Source organism: Raphanus sativus, chromosome 8 (genome assembly GCF_000801105.2).
Source record: "Raphanus sativus cultivar WK10039 chromosome 8, ASM80110v3, whole genome shotgun sequence".
NCBI classification, from domain to species: domain Eukaryota; kingdom Viridiplantae; phylum Streptophyta; class Magnoliopsida; order Brassicales; family Brassicaceae; genus Raphanus; species Raphanus sativus.
In genome coordinates, this window is record NC_079518.1 from 6,755,062 (window position 1) to 6,771,857 (window position 16,796).

Here is a 16,796-nt window from a genome sequence, read left to right on the forward strand (position 1 = left end):
AAGATAAAGACACATTTTGATTGCTCTCTTTCCTTGAGCTTAGGTAATGAATGCGTAAGACATATGCGCATCTTTTATTCACATTTAAATTCTGAAAAACTGTAGATACGGTGAGGAGAAGGGGTGGAGATGCAAAGAAGAATCTGCTGACTATGTTTGGGTTTTGGACCCAATCGACGGAACTAAGAGCTTTATCACAGGTGCTGCACTCACTCCTTGTTCTAATTTTTGTCATTTTTACTGTCTTATCAAGAGTTTGAGGATTTGATTGTGCTATCAATTGCTTTTTTCAGGGAAGCCTGTGTTTGGTACGTTAATAGCTCTGCTATACAAAGGCAAACCGGTAAGACACCAGACTCTCTGTTATTGTTTGCAAGCTTCCCATGTTTTTGGTATGCATTATAAGAACATCCGAATGACCAGACTGGGAATTCACATTGCCTAGGATATTATCTGTTTTGTTGTGTTAATAATACAGGAGTTTTAAGCATGCTAAAATTTTGACAACAATTAAGAACTTGTATGATTCTTAGCTAACTAACTGACCTTGTTCTCTCTTTTAGATTCTAGGTCTAATTGATCAGCCTATTCTGAAAGAGAGATGGATAGGAATGAGTGGAAGAAGAACTAAATTAAACGGGGAGAATATCTCAACGCGATCTTGCCCGAAACTGTCACAAGCATATTTGTAAGTTTCTGTTCACTGAGCCGTACTAGTGTTACTTCTGTAGTTAGATTTTTTTTTAAGAAGTAGCCTAAAAATATATGTGGTGTCTTTCTGGCTTTGTGTATCAAGAAGGCAACTAGAATTCTCATGACCTTTTTATCTTCTTCACATATTTTAATGTCCAGATACACCACTAGCCCACATCTTTTCATTGGAGAGGCAGAAAAGGCATTTGCTCGAGTTAGAGATAAGGTCCGTATCTTTTCGCTTCCTCGGTTTAACGTAGTACTGGCAAATGAAACCTATTTGAAACAGGCTTATGAGAATTTGAATTGCTGCAGAATAACACATCTCACAATAATCAATATCTCGAACTGAGTTTCTTATCCAGTTATAATTTATATATGGATTCCCCTTAATTCCTTTTATTTTTTATTTAAAGCGAATGTCCTTCTCCTCTGGCTTGACAAATTTTGTTATAACAGGTAAAGATGCCATTATACGGCTGTGATTGTTATGCTTATGCTCTCCTGGCTTCTGGATTTGTCGATCTTGTTATTGAATCCGGTTTAAAGGTAAAACTTCTCCTTCGAAATGACTTGTATTATTACTATTCACATCATACTGATTGAAGTTAGTTTTATTATTCACCAGCCATATGATTTCCTAGCTCTGGTGCCTGTAATAGAAGGCGCTGGAGGCACCATAACCGATTGGAACGGTAACCCACCTCTTTGGGAAGCTTCATCCAGTGCCGTTGCTACAAGTACGTTCAGTACTCCAAAATTACTCTGTTTGTTTCCTTCAATCACAGCTCATCGAAACAAAAGATCATGCAACTCCTGAATGCCGAACTAAACATCTCCATCTACTTTTTCATTTGTCATAGGCTTTAATGTAGTCGCAGCAGGAGATTCAGACATTCATCAGCAAGCATTGGAGTCACTTGAGTGGCACTGAAAAGCTTTTGCTGGTACGTTGTTTACTCTACTTAATGTTTCTTTATCACTTTCTTGCTTCTGGACGATCATTAGGGACTACTTCGTTATTCACTTGTTTGATAAAATAACTGATAGTGGGGTTATATAATCTGGTTTGAGTTTTAATTCTAGTTTTTTTGTTTCTTAAAATAGGAAAACCATAATTCATTTATTTTTGGTACTGTGTCTGAACTGTCTGGATAACAGAATTAGCAATTTTCTAAAAATAAACCATTGAATATCATTGATCCTCCATCAAATTACGGCATACTCTAAAAACTGGCCACACATATAACAACTAACCTTTTTTCTCTCTTTCATGACCTTTTTCTCCCTGTTTTCTTCAACCACAAGCTATCTAACGAACTTCCTCATTCCTTCTTATCTTTGTTCTTCCTCATCCCTCTCTCTTCTCTCTCTCCTTCCCGCCCAGGAGGGATGAAGATAAGAAAGAAACCAAACACATGCACAATTCCCATCTTTGATTTTTCAACAAAGCTTTCCATGCCTCTCTTCCTGGCTGTTCTCCTCTTCCTCTCAGGCCTTGATGTGTCTACGGTAGCTGCCGCCGTGGGACCTGCTACGGGTTTTAAACCGGCAGATGATATTCTCATTGATTGTGGAAGCAAATCGTCATCCAAAAACCCTGATGGAAGAGTCTTTAAGAGTGACCAAGAGACGGTCCAATACATAGAAGCCAAGGATGATATTCAGGTCTCAGCCCCACCTTCAGACAAGGTCGCTTCTCCTATCTACCTAACTGCAAGGATCTTCCGTGAGGAAGCCACCTACAAGTTCCATCTGACTCGGCCTGGTTGGCATTGGGTTCGCCTCCATTTCTTGGCCTTCCCTAATGACAAGTTTGATCTCCAACAAGCAACGTTTTCCGTTATGACAGAGAAATATGTGTTGCTTCATAACTTCAAGATTAGTAACAACAACAATGATAGTCAAGCTGTTCTCGAGAAGGAGTATCTCGTCAACATAACGGATGCACAGTTCTCCCTCAGGTTTAGGCCTATGAAAAGCTCTGCAGCGTTCATCAACGCTATCGAAGTTGTCTCAGCTCCAGACGAACTGATCTCTGATTCCGGAACAGCCCTTTTCCCGGTTAACGGTTTCTCTGGTCTCTCTGATTACGCTTACCAGTCCGTTTACAGAGTCAATGTTGGTGGTCCTTTGATCGTACCTCAGAATGACACGTTAGGAAGAACCTGGATTCCAGATAAGGAGTTTTTGAAAGACGAGAACATGGCTAAGGACGTCAAGACAACCACTTCAGCAATCAAGTATCCTCCGGGAGTTACACCTTTGATTGCTCCACAAACGGTTTATGCAACAGCTGCGGAAATGGCTGATTCTCACACCATAGCTCCTAATTTCAACATTAGCTGGAACTTCCCCTCGAACCCTTCATTTAACTACCTCATCCGTCTTCATTTCTGTGACATCGTTAGCAAGTCTCTCAATGACTTGTACTTCAATGTGTACATTAACGGGAAAACTGCCATTTCTGGTCTGGATTTGTCCACTGTCGCAGGCGATCTCGCAACTCCTTACTACAAAGACATTGTTGTGAACGCGACGCTTATGACCCCTGAGCTCCAAGTTCAGATTAGTCCCATGGGAGAAGATACAGGTACTCCAAATGCGATCTTAAATGGAGTCGAGGTCTTGAAGATGAGCAACTCCGTGAACAGCCTTGACGGAGAGTTTGGAGTTGATGGTAGAACCACTGGCATGGGGAAACATGGTATGGTTGCGACCGCGGGGTTTGTGATGATGTTTGGAGCTTTCATTGGCCTTGGAGCCATGGTTTACAGGTGGAAGAAGAGGCCACAAGATTGGCAGAAGAGAAACAGTTTCTCCTCTTGGTTGCTACCGATACACGCTGGTGACACTACTTTCATGACAAGCAAAGGTGGTTCTCAAAAATCCAACTTTTACAACTCAACGATGGGACTCGGCCGCTACTTTTCTCTTTCAGAGCTTCAAGATGCCACAAATAACTTCGAAGCATCTCAGATCATCGGTGTTGGAGGATTCGGTAATGTCTATATTGCAACACTCGACGATGGAACCAAAGTTGCTGTCAAGAGAGGTAACCCACAGTCTGAACAAGGAATCACTGAGTTTGAGACGGAGATCCAGATGCTTTCTAAGCTCAGACACAGACACTTGGTCTCCTTGATTGGTTACTGTGATGAAAACTCAGAGATGATCCTAGTCTACGAGTTCATGTCCAATGGTCCATTCAGGGATCATTTATACGGAAAGAACCTTGCTCCACTAACATGGAAACAACGACTTGAGATCTGTATCGGTTCTGCACGTGGGCTTCACTATTTGCACACAGGGACAGCACAAGGGATCATCCACCGTGACGTCAAATCAACCAACATTCTTCTCGATGATGCTTTAGTTGCCAAGGTCGCTGACTTTGGTCTTTCTAAAGATGTAGCCTTTGGACAAAACCATGTCAGCACGGCCGTGAAAGGAAGTTTCGGGTATCTAGACCCTGAATACTTTAGAAGACAACAACTTACCGATAAGTCCGATGTTTATTCCTTTGGTGTCGTTCTACTAGAAGCTCTATGCGCAAGACCAGCCATCAACCCTCAGCTACCAAGAGAACAGGTTAACTTAGCTGAATGGGCAATGCAGTGGAAACGAAAAGGACTACTCGAAAAGATCATTGATCCTCATTTGGCTGGCACAATAAACCCTGAATCAATGAAGAAGTTTGCGGAAGCTGCAGAGAAATGTTTGGAAGATTACGGTGTTGATAGACCAACGATGGGAGATGTTCTGTGGAACTTGGAATACGCTCTTCAGCTTCAAGAGGCATTCACTCAAGGCAAAGCCGAAGAGACTGAGATCGATAAGCCAGTAGTGACCCCTGGCTCCGTTCTGCCGACTCCAGTCACCCCCTCAGCTACCACCAACGAAGAGGTTATTGTGCCAGTTGCTTCTAAAGTGGAAGAGAAGGATGGCGCAGCCGAGGCTCAGACTGTGGACGAACACTCTGGAACAGCTATGTTTACTCAGTTTGCTAATCTTAACGGAAGATAAAACTAACTGACAAATAATTCATCTAAAAGAAAAGAAAAACGAATCTGATTGCATTAACAGTAATTGAATAGAAAATGACTTTCTAAGGCAATATGTTTGTTTTGTTTTTATGTTTATGTGGTGGTCGGGGAGACTTGTGTGATATTTTATATTTTTGGTGTGTATTATGTCAAATTTATCATCTTTTTTTATTGTATGAATTGTAATCTGTGGGTGGATATGTTTACTACTAAATGCGCTGATGCATTTATCTACTTATCCTCCTTTATTGTAGCTGTTAATCTTAGATTGCAAATACAAGAACTTCACATTGAAACTTCAGTGTATGTGATGAATCTCTCAATAACATTTATACAATTGTACACAGAGAAAGTAAACGGTGCTCTCTTCGTTATTGGTTTTATGCTCTGTACATCATTCCTCAGGCTAAGGATTAGGGTAACTTTTAGATTTTTTTTTGCCAATGAACTCCTCTCTAAGATGATGTGTAAACTAGTTAATAATGTGTTTCTCCTCCTGAAGTTTTAAAAATATAAATTGATTGGTGACTGATTCTCTAATTTTGTTGTCGCATTTCAATCTTGATTCAGTGGAATTAGTGTTTTGGTCTACAACTGATGTTAGATAATGGTCACATGAACAGTTTCTTTCTTTAGATGGGCTACGTTTGTAATCTCTAATCATTGTAGAAACCCTGCAATTGAAACGTTTGGATATTAATCTCTTCGCAAGTGTTTGTAGGAGAGGAAGTATAGGTGAGAAAAGATTAGGGTCAGTCACAGATTGTGGAAAAAAATCAGAGAACCATGAAAGGGTAAATATAATTTCAAAACCAGAAATAGAAACCATTTCCTTCAATTAAGCAATGTGTTCTCTTTTTTTCTCTTTCCTTTTCCTTCGGCTCAGCTATATAAATGAATAGCTTCAACTTTTGTTCTTGTATATTGTTTTTGTTATCTCTCTCTCCCTCTCTCTATTATATCTGTAAACTATGGAAAACATAAGTGGGTTGATGGCTTTTGACATGGGAGAGCTAAGAAACAATCTTCCCGAAAAGTACATCCTGAAAAAATGATCTCATTGATTATGTTTCTTGTTTAAACTAATAGATTCATGGATTATTGCTTAATTTTTGGATCTGTGAATGGTTTGGAAAACAGGAGAGGATTGTCAAGGTTCTACTCAGGGAAAGCAAGATCATTTGTTTGTATCTTTGATGTTAAATGCCTTGAAGATCTCAAGAAACCAACCCAACTTCTTGATTTTGATGATGATGATGATGCGTACACGTTGAGGAAGAAGAAGAATAAGCAATCATCTTCATCTTCATTTTCTGCTGCTGTCAACAGCAATGTTAACTATCAAAACTACCCTTGTCGTAGAGTTTCTAGTAGCACACATTGTTCCTCACCTTGTGTTAGTGCTTAGATTAAAAAGAAAACGGGTTCTCAATTTATCACAAACCTTCATCAATACGTTATACAGTATTAACATCCCGTTCACAACCAATTTTGAGTTTTTTTCCTTTAAAATGTTTTGGTGCTTCTTTGCACCATATTGTAGATTCGTTCCATTTTGTCATATTTATTTAGGACAGAGTATTGGTAACTCTTTAATGTAAAAAGAAATGTAAGTATTCGCATAGAAAATGTACAAGTGAATAAAAAGCGAAATGTATATAGAAAATTAAATAATGATGAAGAATTATGTGAAAAAGACTACAAAGCATTGTTTTCTTTTTTGGGGCAACAAAGCATTGTTAAATTTGAGTTTGTTATATGTTATTTCTTTAATCAAAGGTATTTAATATTTAAGAGATAAAGTCAAGACAAGTTGTAATCGTAACTCTGCTTACGTGGCTTGTTATACATGATTCACGAGACTGGTAGTTGGTAAAGGCGCGCACAAAACATGCGCTTCAACTAAAAAGCTGACGTGGCCAATTAACAATCTGACACATTCTCTCTACCCCATCACTCCCTTGCTTTTCCGCATATTCACGATATTGCCATTCTTCTCCCAACCGGTTTAGATCTTATTAATCAACTGAGCGATTTTCATATTTCAAAACAAAAATGAACTAAAATAAAAAGAAACCAAAAACCGAATAAATATTAATTATATTTAATTTTCAAAATAACTAAACTGTTCAAAATATTATAAGACCAGAAACCCCAAAAATGAATTACCAAAATACATATATTTTATTTCAAAGATTTAGAATTATCTGATTTATCCAAATTTTATTCAAAAATCTATAAAAAATTAATAACATAATTAAATTTTCAAAATTTTAACCTTTTATAAACTAACCAAAAAACCATAACTGAATAGATTCCAAAACTATTTTAATTAGTTATCATTCTTTTTACGAACTAAAGTGAAAACTAAAATAAAACGGAAATCGAACTAAAATTTCTCAATATTCGAAACAATCATACAAAAACCGAAAGAATCGATTCAAAACCAAACCGGATGCTTGGGCTACGTACATATGGCCGTGAGTCGACAAGACTTGTTCTTTACCAGACTCCGTGTCCCATCTGATTACTGTCTCAATACTATTGCAACTTTCCCCAGAAAATTCTCCTCGTTTCCTCGAGAAAACCATTTTCTAGCCCCTATTGATCTTTTTTCCAACACAGATGCCCAAGCAAAAAGGAGCTCAAAAGAAGCAACTCAAATCCTACAAACTCAAACACATCAACAGAACCATTCAAGGTAAACAACAACATCCCTTCCTCTCCTCTTTCCTCTTCCCTCTTGTCCTCATCTCAACCCTCCTTTTTTTGAATTTTCTTTTATTTTATTTTATTTTATTTCCTAAATTGCACAACTCAAAAGGCAATCGTTTGCAGAGGGAGATGCGGTGTTGATGCGGTCCTCGGAGCCTGGGAAGCCGTCGTACGTGGCGAGGGTGGAGGCCATCGAGACGACGGACGCGCGTGGATCGAACGCGAGGGTTCGCGTGAGGTGGTACTACCGACCCGAGGAGTCGATGGGAGGGAGGAGGCAGTTCCACGGAGCTAAGGAGGTGTTCCTCTCCGACCACTATGACTTGCAGAGCGCTGATACGATCGAGGGGAAGTGTAAGGTCCACAGTTTCGGTGGGTATACGAAACTCGGCTCCGTGGGAAACGACGACTTCTTCTGTCGTTTTGAGTATAATTCTGCTACCGGGGCTTTTAACCCCGACAGAGTCGCCGTGTATGTTCTGTCCTCTGAGACTGTCTTTTGTTTTTCTTAATTTTTTAATGGCCAAGAAAAGATTGAATGTTTGATTGATCGATTGTGGGTTGTAGATTCTGCAAGTGTGAGATGCCCTACAACCCTGATGACTTGATGGTGCAATGCGAGGATTGCTCTGAGTGGTAAGTCCTCACTTGCTATAACCTCTCTCACTAGCTGATACTCTGGTCTAAACGCTTTGTGTAAACTGTGGTGAGGATCATTATCTATGTATGTGTTTTGGAACCTTATAAGTTATAAACTTACCAGATATTCATTTTAAGAGCAGTCCAATGTTAATTTCCAATTTTTTTTTTTACAAAATGGAGTAACTCCAAAGTAGAGTTTGTTTTACTCCAATCTACTCTATTTTGAAGTGAAATTGAAATAAAAAAGTATTGTTCCATTTCTGGATGATCAATTCATTTTTATTCCATTTATGGATGGAGTAAATTCATTTTTACTCCATTTAGTATTGAAAAATAGAGTAGAGTAGAGTTGAAGCATTTCTTACTCCAAAGTTTCTTTTGGAGTGAAATATGGAGATACTCTAAGATAGTGATAGAATCATTGTTATGAGTATTACTTGGGTGTTTTGTATATATCTTATTAGTATGTGACTTTGGGTCTCTCACTCATGTTTCCTTATTGTATGAGTGATAAGATCTTAACCAAAGTAAACCAATCATTTGGTTTAAGAATACACTTGTATTAGTGAACTGCTCTTGTATTAGTGGAATTATCTAACGTGTGCTAGTTGGGAGATTGGGTAGTTACTTTAGGTGCTTGCTATTATATAACGATATAGTTTTATTTGGATGATATGAAGAGAAAGTTTGCAGTAACTTGTTCTTTGAGACTTTGGGACCTATCAATGAGAGACAAGAAATAAGATGAATGAAGTCACTGGAACAAATTTGTTTATCTCTTGATTTTGGAAATGTTGAGCCCACTCTTTTTTTTTTTAATACTTTGCTCCTAAGAATGTTTGTGTCTGTTTTGCTAGGATGCCTTTGGATGTTACAGGAAACTAACATTGGCTCAGGTTTCACCCTTCTTGTATAGGAACGACGATAGAGGCAGCTAAAAAGCTCGAGCATTTCTACTGTGAAGAGTGTTCCCCGGAACCGCAGGATTTGGACAACTCTATTTCAACTTCCAAAAACACCGATGCTAAGGTATCTTTATTCGGCAACTACTATCTATATCTCTCTCTCCCTCTTTATGGTTTAAAAGACAAGTTTTAAAAAAAAATGGTTGGTTCTACAATTTAACAGGTGAATACAAAGCGCAACCTGGAGGTAAGCAAGACGAGGAACAAACACGCCAAGCGAACAGGTTAACATAAGACCTCTGAGAGCTATGTTTAGTATGAATGATGATGGTGTAATCTATGAAGGAGTTTGTTTTATTTCCCACTCCACACTCTTTTCTATTTCTTCTTAAGAATGAAGGGTTTTTATTAGGTTGTTTGGCTTGATTAGTGACTTGTTGTGGGCCTTGTGGCACAATCTTATGTATAGTGTATATGTTTTCATCTGCTTTAAGCTGTGACAAGAAACAGAGAGAGGGTCACTTGTTTGTGTTCGATTGCGAAATCTAGCTACACAAAGCTGTTTCTATGTAAATTTAAAAACGCATATCCAAAGAGAGAATCAAGGTTCAAAAATTTAAAATGCCAAACATCATCATAGTTTGTGTGTAGGGAGGGATTCATATTTCATCCGACAACCCTAGTTATATTTCATACACATAGTTTCATGGTTTTGGTAAGTATAGTAAAGAAAGAAAAGTAAAAAAAAAAAAAGGTATTAAACAAATCAGAGAAGACAAATACTGCACCAAACGTCTCCACTTTTTTCGCGAGAAAGTGGAAGATTAGTAAATTAAAGAATGTATTAGCTTAAGAAAAGAAAAAAAAATTAATTAATTTTCTACAACACGGCACGGCTCTGCTCTATCTATTGCCAAGTCAATTTCCACCACGTGTTTGCACACTATTGGTTACTTTCCTTTTCATCTTGTTGGATAAGTAATCTTTTAAAACCCAAAAAAAATCTGCCTTGCTTGTTCTGACTATAATAATAAACTAGTTGTTTTCCTGCACCATGTGCAGTAAAAGAAATTTAAAATATTTTTTAACAGATAAATATAAATTATATTTAATTTTTTATTAATATTATAAATTTTCTTTTTCTTATCAATATTTAATATAAATTTGATTTAACTGAACATTAAAATTAAGATAAAAACAATTTTATTTATTTTGAATTATATTTAAAAATGTGCATGTATATATTTAAAATTATAATCTTAGGTAGATTTTTCTATCTATTTAGTTTAATCATAAATTCAAATTAAATCGTAAATTTTTTAATTTAAATGATATTTCGAAATTTGAAATGCCATAATTTGAATATATTTATTTTAATGATGATTTATGAGTTATTACCAAATTTTTAAAAAGTCCAAAATATAATCGACAATAAATGTAATATATGAATTATTACATAATTTCAAAAAGTTATCAAAAAATAAAATTTAACATTAATATAATTGTCTGTCATATTAATCTATAAGACATGTCATCAATTTTAGTAGTCATGTCATATTATTTTTGTGAAAAGATTGTGAGAAAAACATGTGGCAAAATCACTTCTCAAATATAATCTAGGGGATGTAAAATTTCATAATTGTCAAAAATTAAAATTAAAAAAATATTTTATAAAATCTGTAGATATATATAAGAAACTAATGATTTTACGATTTAAATTGATTTTTTATGTTTAATTTTTATAATTTTCTGAAAATATGTATATATTTTGAAATATTTTAATTTAAATGAATATTTCGAAATTTGAAATGCCATAATTTGAATATATTTATTTAAATGATGATTATGAGTTATTACCATATTTAAAAAATGTCCAAAAAATAAATCGAAAATAAATGTAATATTAAGTTATTACATATTTTATAAGTTTACCAAAAAATATAAATTAACATTAAATATAATTGTCCATGTCATATTAATCTATAAGACATGTCATCAATTTTAGTAGCCATGTCATATTATTTTTGTGAGAATGATTGTAGAGAAGACAAATGTGGCAAAATCACTTCTCAAATATAGTCTACGGGATAAATGCTTAAATAATTAAGAAAAAAAAAACTCTTTTAAAAGAAACCGAAAGGTAATAAAAAAATATCCAAAGGGACAAAGACAGGTAAGATTAGAGATTATTCCATACATACACAGAACCTAATCGAATTAAGACAGTTTCTTTCTTCTTTCTATATTAATCAATCTCCTTGCCCTCTCTGCTTTCTTCATTCTCAAACTCCAAATGGATCGTCTCAAGCTTTCTCTCTCCGTCTTCGCTCTCTTTCTCCTCGTCATCGTCTCCGCTTCCTCCGACGGCGATGATCTCGTGATCAGGCAGGTGGTTGAAGGAGGAGCCGAGCCCAAGGCTCTGTCCTCGGAAGATCACTTCTCTCTCTTCAAGAAAAAGTTCGGCAAGGCTTACGCGTCCGTCCAAGAGCACGACTACAGATTCTCCGTATTCAAAGCCAACCTCAGGCGAGCGAGGCGCCACCAGAAGCTTGACCCCTCCGCTCGCCACGGCGTCACGCAGTTCTCGGATCTGACTCAGTCAGAGTTCAGGGAGAAGCATCTCGGTGTTAAAGGAGGCGGGTTTAAGCTCCCCAAGGACGCCAACAAGGCTCCCATCCTCCTACCGAGAATCTCCCCGAGGAGTTTGATTGGAGAGATCGTGGCGCTGTTACCCCCGTCAAAAACCAGGCATAGATTTTTTTTATTGAAAAATAGATTTTTTATTTATTTAAATATAGATTTTTTTATAAGTGTTTTCTGATTGGTCTGATTCTTTGGTGTGTGAGCCCGACTAGGGATCTTGCGGTTCTTGTTGGAGTTTCAGTGCAACCGGAGCTCTGGAAGGTGCTAACTTCCTCGCTACCGGCAAGCTCGTCAGCCTTAGCGAGCAACAGCTTGTCGACTGTGATCACGAGGTTTGTTAGACTCTTGTTTCATATGATGTGGTTCCTAGTTTTGTCGGGATGATTAAGGATATAACTAAGTAGGAAAGGATTTTGTTGTTTCGGGCCTGGGGATTACGGGCCTTGGGCTTACGGCCCGTAAATCATATACTTAGTTCAGGTTGCTTACTTCAAATGATTAATATACAATCTACAATGGTTTCATGGTCATGTAATTCTGAATATTAATTTATTAATAATATATGTGAATTTCTGCTGATAAGTGTAGACATGTCTTTATGCAGTGTGACCCAGAAGAGGCAGGTTCATGCGACTCTGGTTGCAACGGTGGCCTCATGAACAGCGCTTTTGAGTACACACTCAAAACCGGAGGGCTCATGAGAGAAGAAGACTATCCTTACACCGGAAAGGACGGTACTACTTGTAAGCTAGACAAGTCCAAGATCGTTGCGTCCGTCTCCAACTTCAGCGTCATTTCCATCGACGAAGACCAGATCGCTGCGAATCTTGTCAAGAACGGACCTCTCGCGGTAGCCATCAACGCCGCATATATGCAGACTTACATCGGAGGAGTCTCGTGCCCTTACGTGTGCATGAGGAGGCTCAACCACGGTGTCTTATTGGTGGGTTATGGATCGGCTGGTTACGCTCCGGCTAGGTTCAAGGAGAAGCCTTACTGGATCATTAAGAACTCGTGGGGAGAGACTTGGGGTGAGAATGGTTTTTACAAATCTGCAGAGGCCGTAACGTTTGTGGCGTTGACAGTCTTGTCTCCACCGTTACAGCCACCGTCTCACCCGCCGCCCATTAGTTAAACCAGCGAGCTCTTGTTTTAATAAATTAACTAACGCTGGTGATTTGTGTGAGCGAGGACTCTTTGATTGGCTACCTATTTCTCTCTGCTTTTTAAAAAGGATGATGAAGTTTGTATTGTAAATAAAAATGCATTTTCTCTATCAATCCCCATACAGTGACAGTCGCTGTTGATTTGAGTTATTGAATGCAAGAAGCACAACGTTCTTATATTGGGGCTGGTAACGAGTTTGGACAACTATGGCTGTAATTTGGAACATATGTTATCTTTCTATGGGCTGCTTAAGGTAACGCTGGACGTTGATAATACCATTTGGAGATCACTAAAAAACGGCAATACATGTGCTCTCTGCTCAGATTGAATCAAGTCATCAAATGTAGGTTGGAACTAAATATCAATTCTAAAAATCGGTGTGACGGAATCTGAACAACAAAATAAGCCATAGTCGAATGTTTTATCCAATTTGTTCAACTTAATTCAGTTTGAACTGTTTTAAATTAGTTTAAATTATTATAAATTTGTCAAAATCGATCTAAATTAGTTTACATTTTTAACTCAAATAATAATATTAGAGTAAATCCACAATTTGTCTATTTCATTTTTTATATTTCATCAAAATAAATATAAAATATAAAAAGAATATATCAATAATTTACTAACTCTAAGACCTTGAATAATCCAATTCTCTATGAAACAATTAGTTAACGTCTAGCAATTTTTTAAACACTACTAAATACCTATTGTTTTCTTAAAAAGCAAGAAAGTAAGGAAGTAGCTTAAAAGGCTAATTAAACATGTACAGGCGAGACTAAACAACAATCATGCGTCGAACAACCAAAATCGAGTATTGACAAAACAATTTTCAGTAGATGAACTGTATATAGTAAAGGGGACAAATCCTCCAACTTATTTAATAGCAAACAAACACAACAACATATAGGTTTTGCCTCAGACAAATCCCATTATCCCCCTCTCTATTTTGTGTAAAAGAATCTCAACACAGGCAAATAAATAAAATTATTTCCACCCTGAATGTATGGAGAGAAGGGGAAAATTATCTTCGCAAAAAATAAATAAAACTTGGTCTGTCTTGTACCTTAAAGTTTATATATGCAAATATTGGAGAGAATGGGGAAGGGAATGAAACAATCATCATCCATCCATTCATCACTCGTCTTCGCTTGCGGTGAGAATGAAAGAGAAAGGAGCGAACTTGTAACCATCTCCTTCGTAGAATTTGTTCTGGAACTCAACCCAGTGGAGACGCAGTGCGTGAAGAAACGCGCTCAGTGTCTCCATCACCAGCAGCACTCCCACCGTGGCGAATACGAAGACGATGATCCCAACGATCAAGATCAACCAATTGTTATATCTGTTTATTTTTAATGACAAAACAAAGATCGATTATTTGATTTGCTAATATAAATTAAGACTAAAGAAAGAGTGTGAGAGCATGCGACATACCCCCAAGCGAGAAGGAGAACCTTCTCATAGAAGACTGATGATAGCTCTGAGTGTGCAAGACTGAATGAAAGACGCACAAAAACGAATGATAAATATTATTATTATTAAGCCATGAGTAGTATATATATATATATATAGCTTTACTACTACTCCATGATGAGATGGATACCTGAGAGCCCATAGACGCAGGTAAGAAGCGGTGTTGGATACAGCTCCAAGCACAAACTCTATGGTGTGAATCAGCTGATGCACAAATACCTCGCTGAATTCAAACTCCTCGTGCCCATGTGATCCTCCGCTTGTCTCTACATGAAGACTCTCATCCGTCTCCTCGAGAGGTGCGTATGACTGACCTTGATGCCTCTGGATAACGAGAAACCATTTAGGACGACCAGCGTAAAGCAGGAGAATTATATTAGAAACTAAAAGGGAAAGAATCTCACAGCTTCATGTTGTTTCTTTAAGATGAACGGCTTTGGAAGCAACATACACGGAACAGAGACAAGAGCCAGAAACAGAAGCACAAGCTGAAAAATAGGTAAACAAAAGATTATGAGTGAATCAAAACATGTGGCATGATTTTCTTATTAGATCTCGTAACAGTAGATTGTTAGGTAGAGATCCTGCTGACCTGCACTGTTTTTTGGTGAGGGAAAAGTTGATTCTCTCCTAACTCATCGGTTGGGCTCAGGAACATGTATATCATTACATGATACAAATCTGCTTGAGAACCAGTGCACCACTTTATGATGATGAGGACCGAGAGATACCCAAACAAACTGTTCAAAAATATCATCTGGGGAATGAACTGGAACCTGCAAACCCCTCCCCAAAATTAGACGTCATGATGAAACTGATAGAATTAGAAAGAGAGCACGCTATGATCAACTGAACATTACCATATATTCACACTCGACTTGAAGAATCTTGCATTGAAGTAGCTCATTATGATCCCGAGGTTCATTTGAGAAACTCCTAGAAGGATTGACATTTTCATCTTCAGTGAGTTCAGGAACGGCAGCTCGCTGCGGGTACCATGCCACACAGGATCTAGACCAAATGGATAAGTGTCCCGGACCTTTATCAAACCAATTGTTGTGGCCTCGCTGAACGTAGAGCATAAGTGAAAGGAATAAATAAAAATTATTAATATTCTTTTATGTTAACATAAATTGCAACTTTTATAACAAATTTGTATACCTGCATGAGGCATCACGACAATCATAGGCTGAGGGAGCAAACAATGGGTAAGGAATAGAGAAGAACTCGTTGTAGATCAAACCAGTGTATATTGAGAAGAGTGACATCATCATAATGACATAACGGCCACCAAAAGCCATTTCCATAATATCCCCGAGTTTCTGTTGTCAAGAAGCAAGATTGAAGAGTTAGCAAGAATTCAATCTCGTGCTCCTAAGTCAAAAAATAGGCAATATTAATTGGGGTATCACCTGGCTGGCCAGTTTCTTTTCTCTCACTATCAAGTACATAGTTGCAAGCAGCAAGCATATTCCGTGCCCCCAATCACCAAACATAACAGCGAAAAGGAAAGGGAAGGTGACGATTGTGAATACACCTGGATTAGCTTCCTGATACTTGGCAACACTGCACAGTGGTGATCATAGAAGAATGATCAGAGGAAACTATGACAAGACTAAATGCAGTTTACAAGTGCAACACATTTCTTGTAATAACCAAAAAGCTATTCCTATGAGTCAGAATATCCAGAAAGAGTGAAAGACACTTTACCCATATGCATCAACAATTTCCTGGATTGCAGAAGTAAATTTGTTTGTGCGGAAATAAGTCGGTGGCAATTCTTTGGTCCTCAGAACCTGGAATATCGATCCAACTTGCGAATTGGAGTCAACTGCAGCACGCTCTAATGCTTCTTGAATCTGCATAAACAAACCTTATTCTACTAAGTATTCTGAAATTATCAAAACCAGTAAACTCACTTTCACGCAATATAAATATTCTAAAATGCAATCCGGAGTACAACAAAAAGAATAACTCACATCTTTTGATGCAAAGACAGGACTCCATCCCTCAGCCACAAGGCACTTCTTTGTCACATCAAGACTAAGCATGTTCAAAGTATGATAGATAGCTTTCTCTTTGCGAACCTGCAATTGGTAATTATAAAGTTGACGTCAACTTGCATGGATTAGAACAGATTTGTCAACACTCAACAGAGACAGCTCAATAGATAGCATTGACACAGGTTATACCTTGAGGCTCCACAGCTCAAATTTATCTCCAATGGTCTGCAACAAAATGTTACGGTGACCTAACCCAGCATCAATGGTGGTTTTAAAGCTCAGTTAATCGACCTGAAACCTGAAACGTTGTGAAGAATTAAGCCTGGTTAGACAGTTTCTGGGTTTACGGTATCATCATTATAATGTCATGATTAAATTGCTAGCCTACGATACATTATGACATGGATGCTACCCACTTAAAACTAGCAGGCACACAATTTCAGTACATGAAAATATCATGTTCTCATGCATTAGCTTCTACTGGACATCTGAGTGTCAACATATACCCGAAA

At 37.6% G+C, this 16,796-nt stretch overlaps 3 protein-coding genes and 2 pseudogenes across 6 annotated transcripts; 4 read left to right on the top strand and 1 right to left on the bottom strand.

The window, feature by feature from the left end:
- The first annotated feature begins 46 nt into the window (after positions 1–46).
- Positions 47–6,251, top strand: LOC130498826 (bifunctional phosphatase IMPL2, chloroplastic). The gene is made up of 9 exons (XM_056992466.1): positions 47–54; positions 106–200; positions 294–343; positions 564–688; positions 853–919; positions 1,153–1,242; positions 1,322–1,433; positions 1,557–1,640; positions 5,880–6,251. The coding sequence occupies exons 1-8, from the start codon at positions 47–49 to the stop codon at positions 1,625–1,627; spliced, it is 618 nt and encodes a 205-aa protein (XP_056848446.1). The 3' UTR covers positions 1,628–1,640; positions 5,880–6,251.
- On the top strand, positions 1,633–5,037 carry LOC108834825 (probable receptor-like protein kinase At4g39110). Its single transcript, XM_018608148.2, has one exon. It carries the CDS (start codon positions 2,086–2,088, stop codon positions 4,717–4,719), a length of 2,634 nt encoding a protein of 877 aa, XP_018463650.1. The 5' UTR covers positions 1,633–2,085; the 3' UTR covers positions 4,720–5,037.
- Positions 6,252–7,198: 947 nt separating the features above from the next.
- On the top strand, positions 7,199–9,537 carry LOC108819365 (chromatin remodeling protein SHL). Of its 4 annotated transcripts, none has more exons than XR_001944238.1 (5): positions 7,199–7,440; positions 7,564–7,926; positions 8,022–8,090; positions 9,013–9,125; positions 9,225–9,537. XR_001944238.1 is itself a non-coding variant. In XM_018592382.1 (5 exons), the coding sequence occupies exons 1-5, from the start codon at positions 7,214–7,216 to the stop codon at positions 9,288–9,290; spliced, it is 858 nt and encodes a 285-aa protein (XP_018447884.1). In that variant the 5' UTR covers positions 7,199–7,213; the 3' UTR covers positions 9,291–9,537. The 4 variants fall into 4 exon arrangements, 2 of the variants coding, with proteins under 2 accessions (XP_018447884.1, XP_018447885.1); XM_018592382.1 differs by having other exon boundaries at positions 8,993–9,125; XR_001944239.2 differs by having other exon boundaries at positions 7,246–7,440; positions 7,578–7,926.
- Positions 9,538–11,228: 1,691 nt separating this feature from the next.
- Positions 11,229–12,918, top strand: LOC130499162 (cysteine protease RD19A-like; annotated as a pseudogene).
- A 911-nt stretch (positions 12,919–13,829) lies between these two features.
- The window catches only part of LOC130498827 (V-type proton ATPase subunit a3-like), a 3,392-nt pseudogene continuing 425 nt past the window's right edge, over positions 13,830–16,796 (bottom strand).

Excerpts from the sequence above, each read along its gene's own strand:
- LOC130498826 (XM_056992466.1), top strand. Across the intron at positions 344-563 it reads TGCTATACAAAGGCAAACCG|ATTCTAGGTCTAATTGATCA; the intron begins GTAAGACACCAG and ends TCTCTCTTTTAG. Across the intron at positions 920-1,152 it reads TTGCTCGAGTTAGAGATAAG|GTAAAGATGCCATTATACGG; the intron begins GTCCGTATCTTT and ends TTGTTATAACAG.
- LOC108834825 (XM_018608148.2), top strand. The coding sequence starts at position 2,086 with ATGAAGATAAGAAAGAAACCAAACACATGCACAATTCCCATCTTTGAT.
- LOC108819365 (XM_018592382.1), top strand. The coding sequence starts at position 7,214 with ATGGCCGTGAGTCGACAAGACTTGTTCTTTACCAGACTCCGTGTCCCA. Across the intron at positions 7,927-8,021 it reads AACCCCGACAGAGTCGCCGT|ATTCTGCAAGTGTGAGATGC; the intron begins GTATGTTCTGTC and ends TGTGGGTTGTAG. Across the intron at positions 8,091-8,992 it reads TGCGAGGATTGCTCTGAGTG|GTTTCACCCTTCTTGTATAG; the intron begins GTAAGTCCTCAC and ends ACATTGGCTCAG.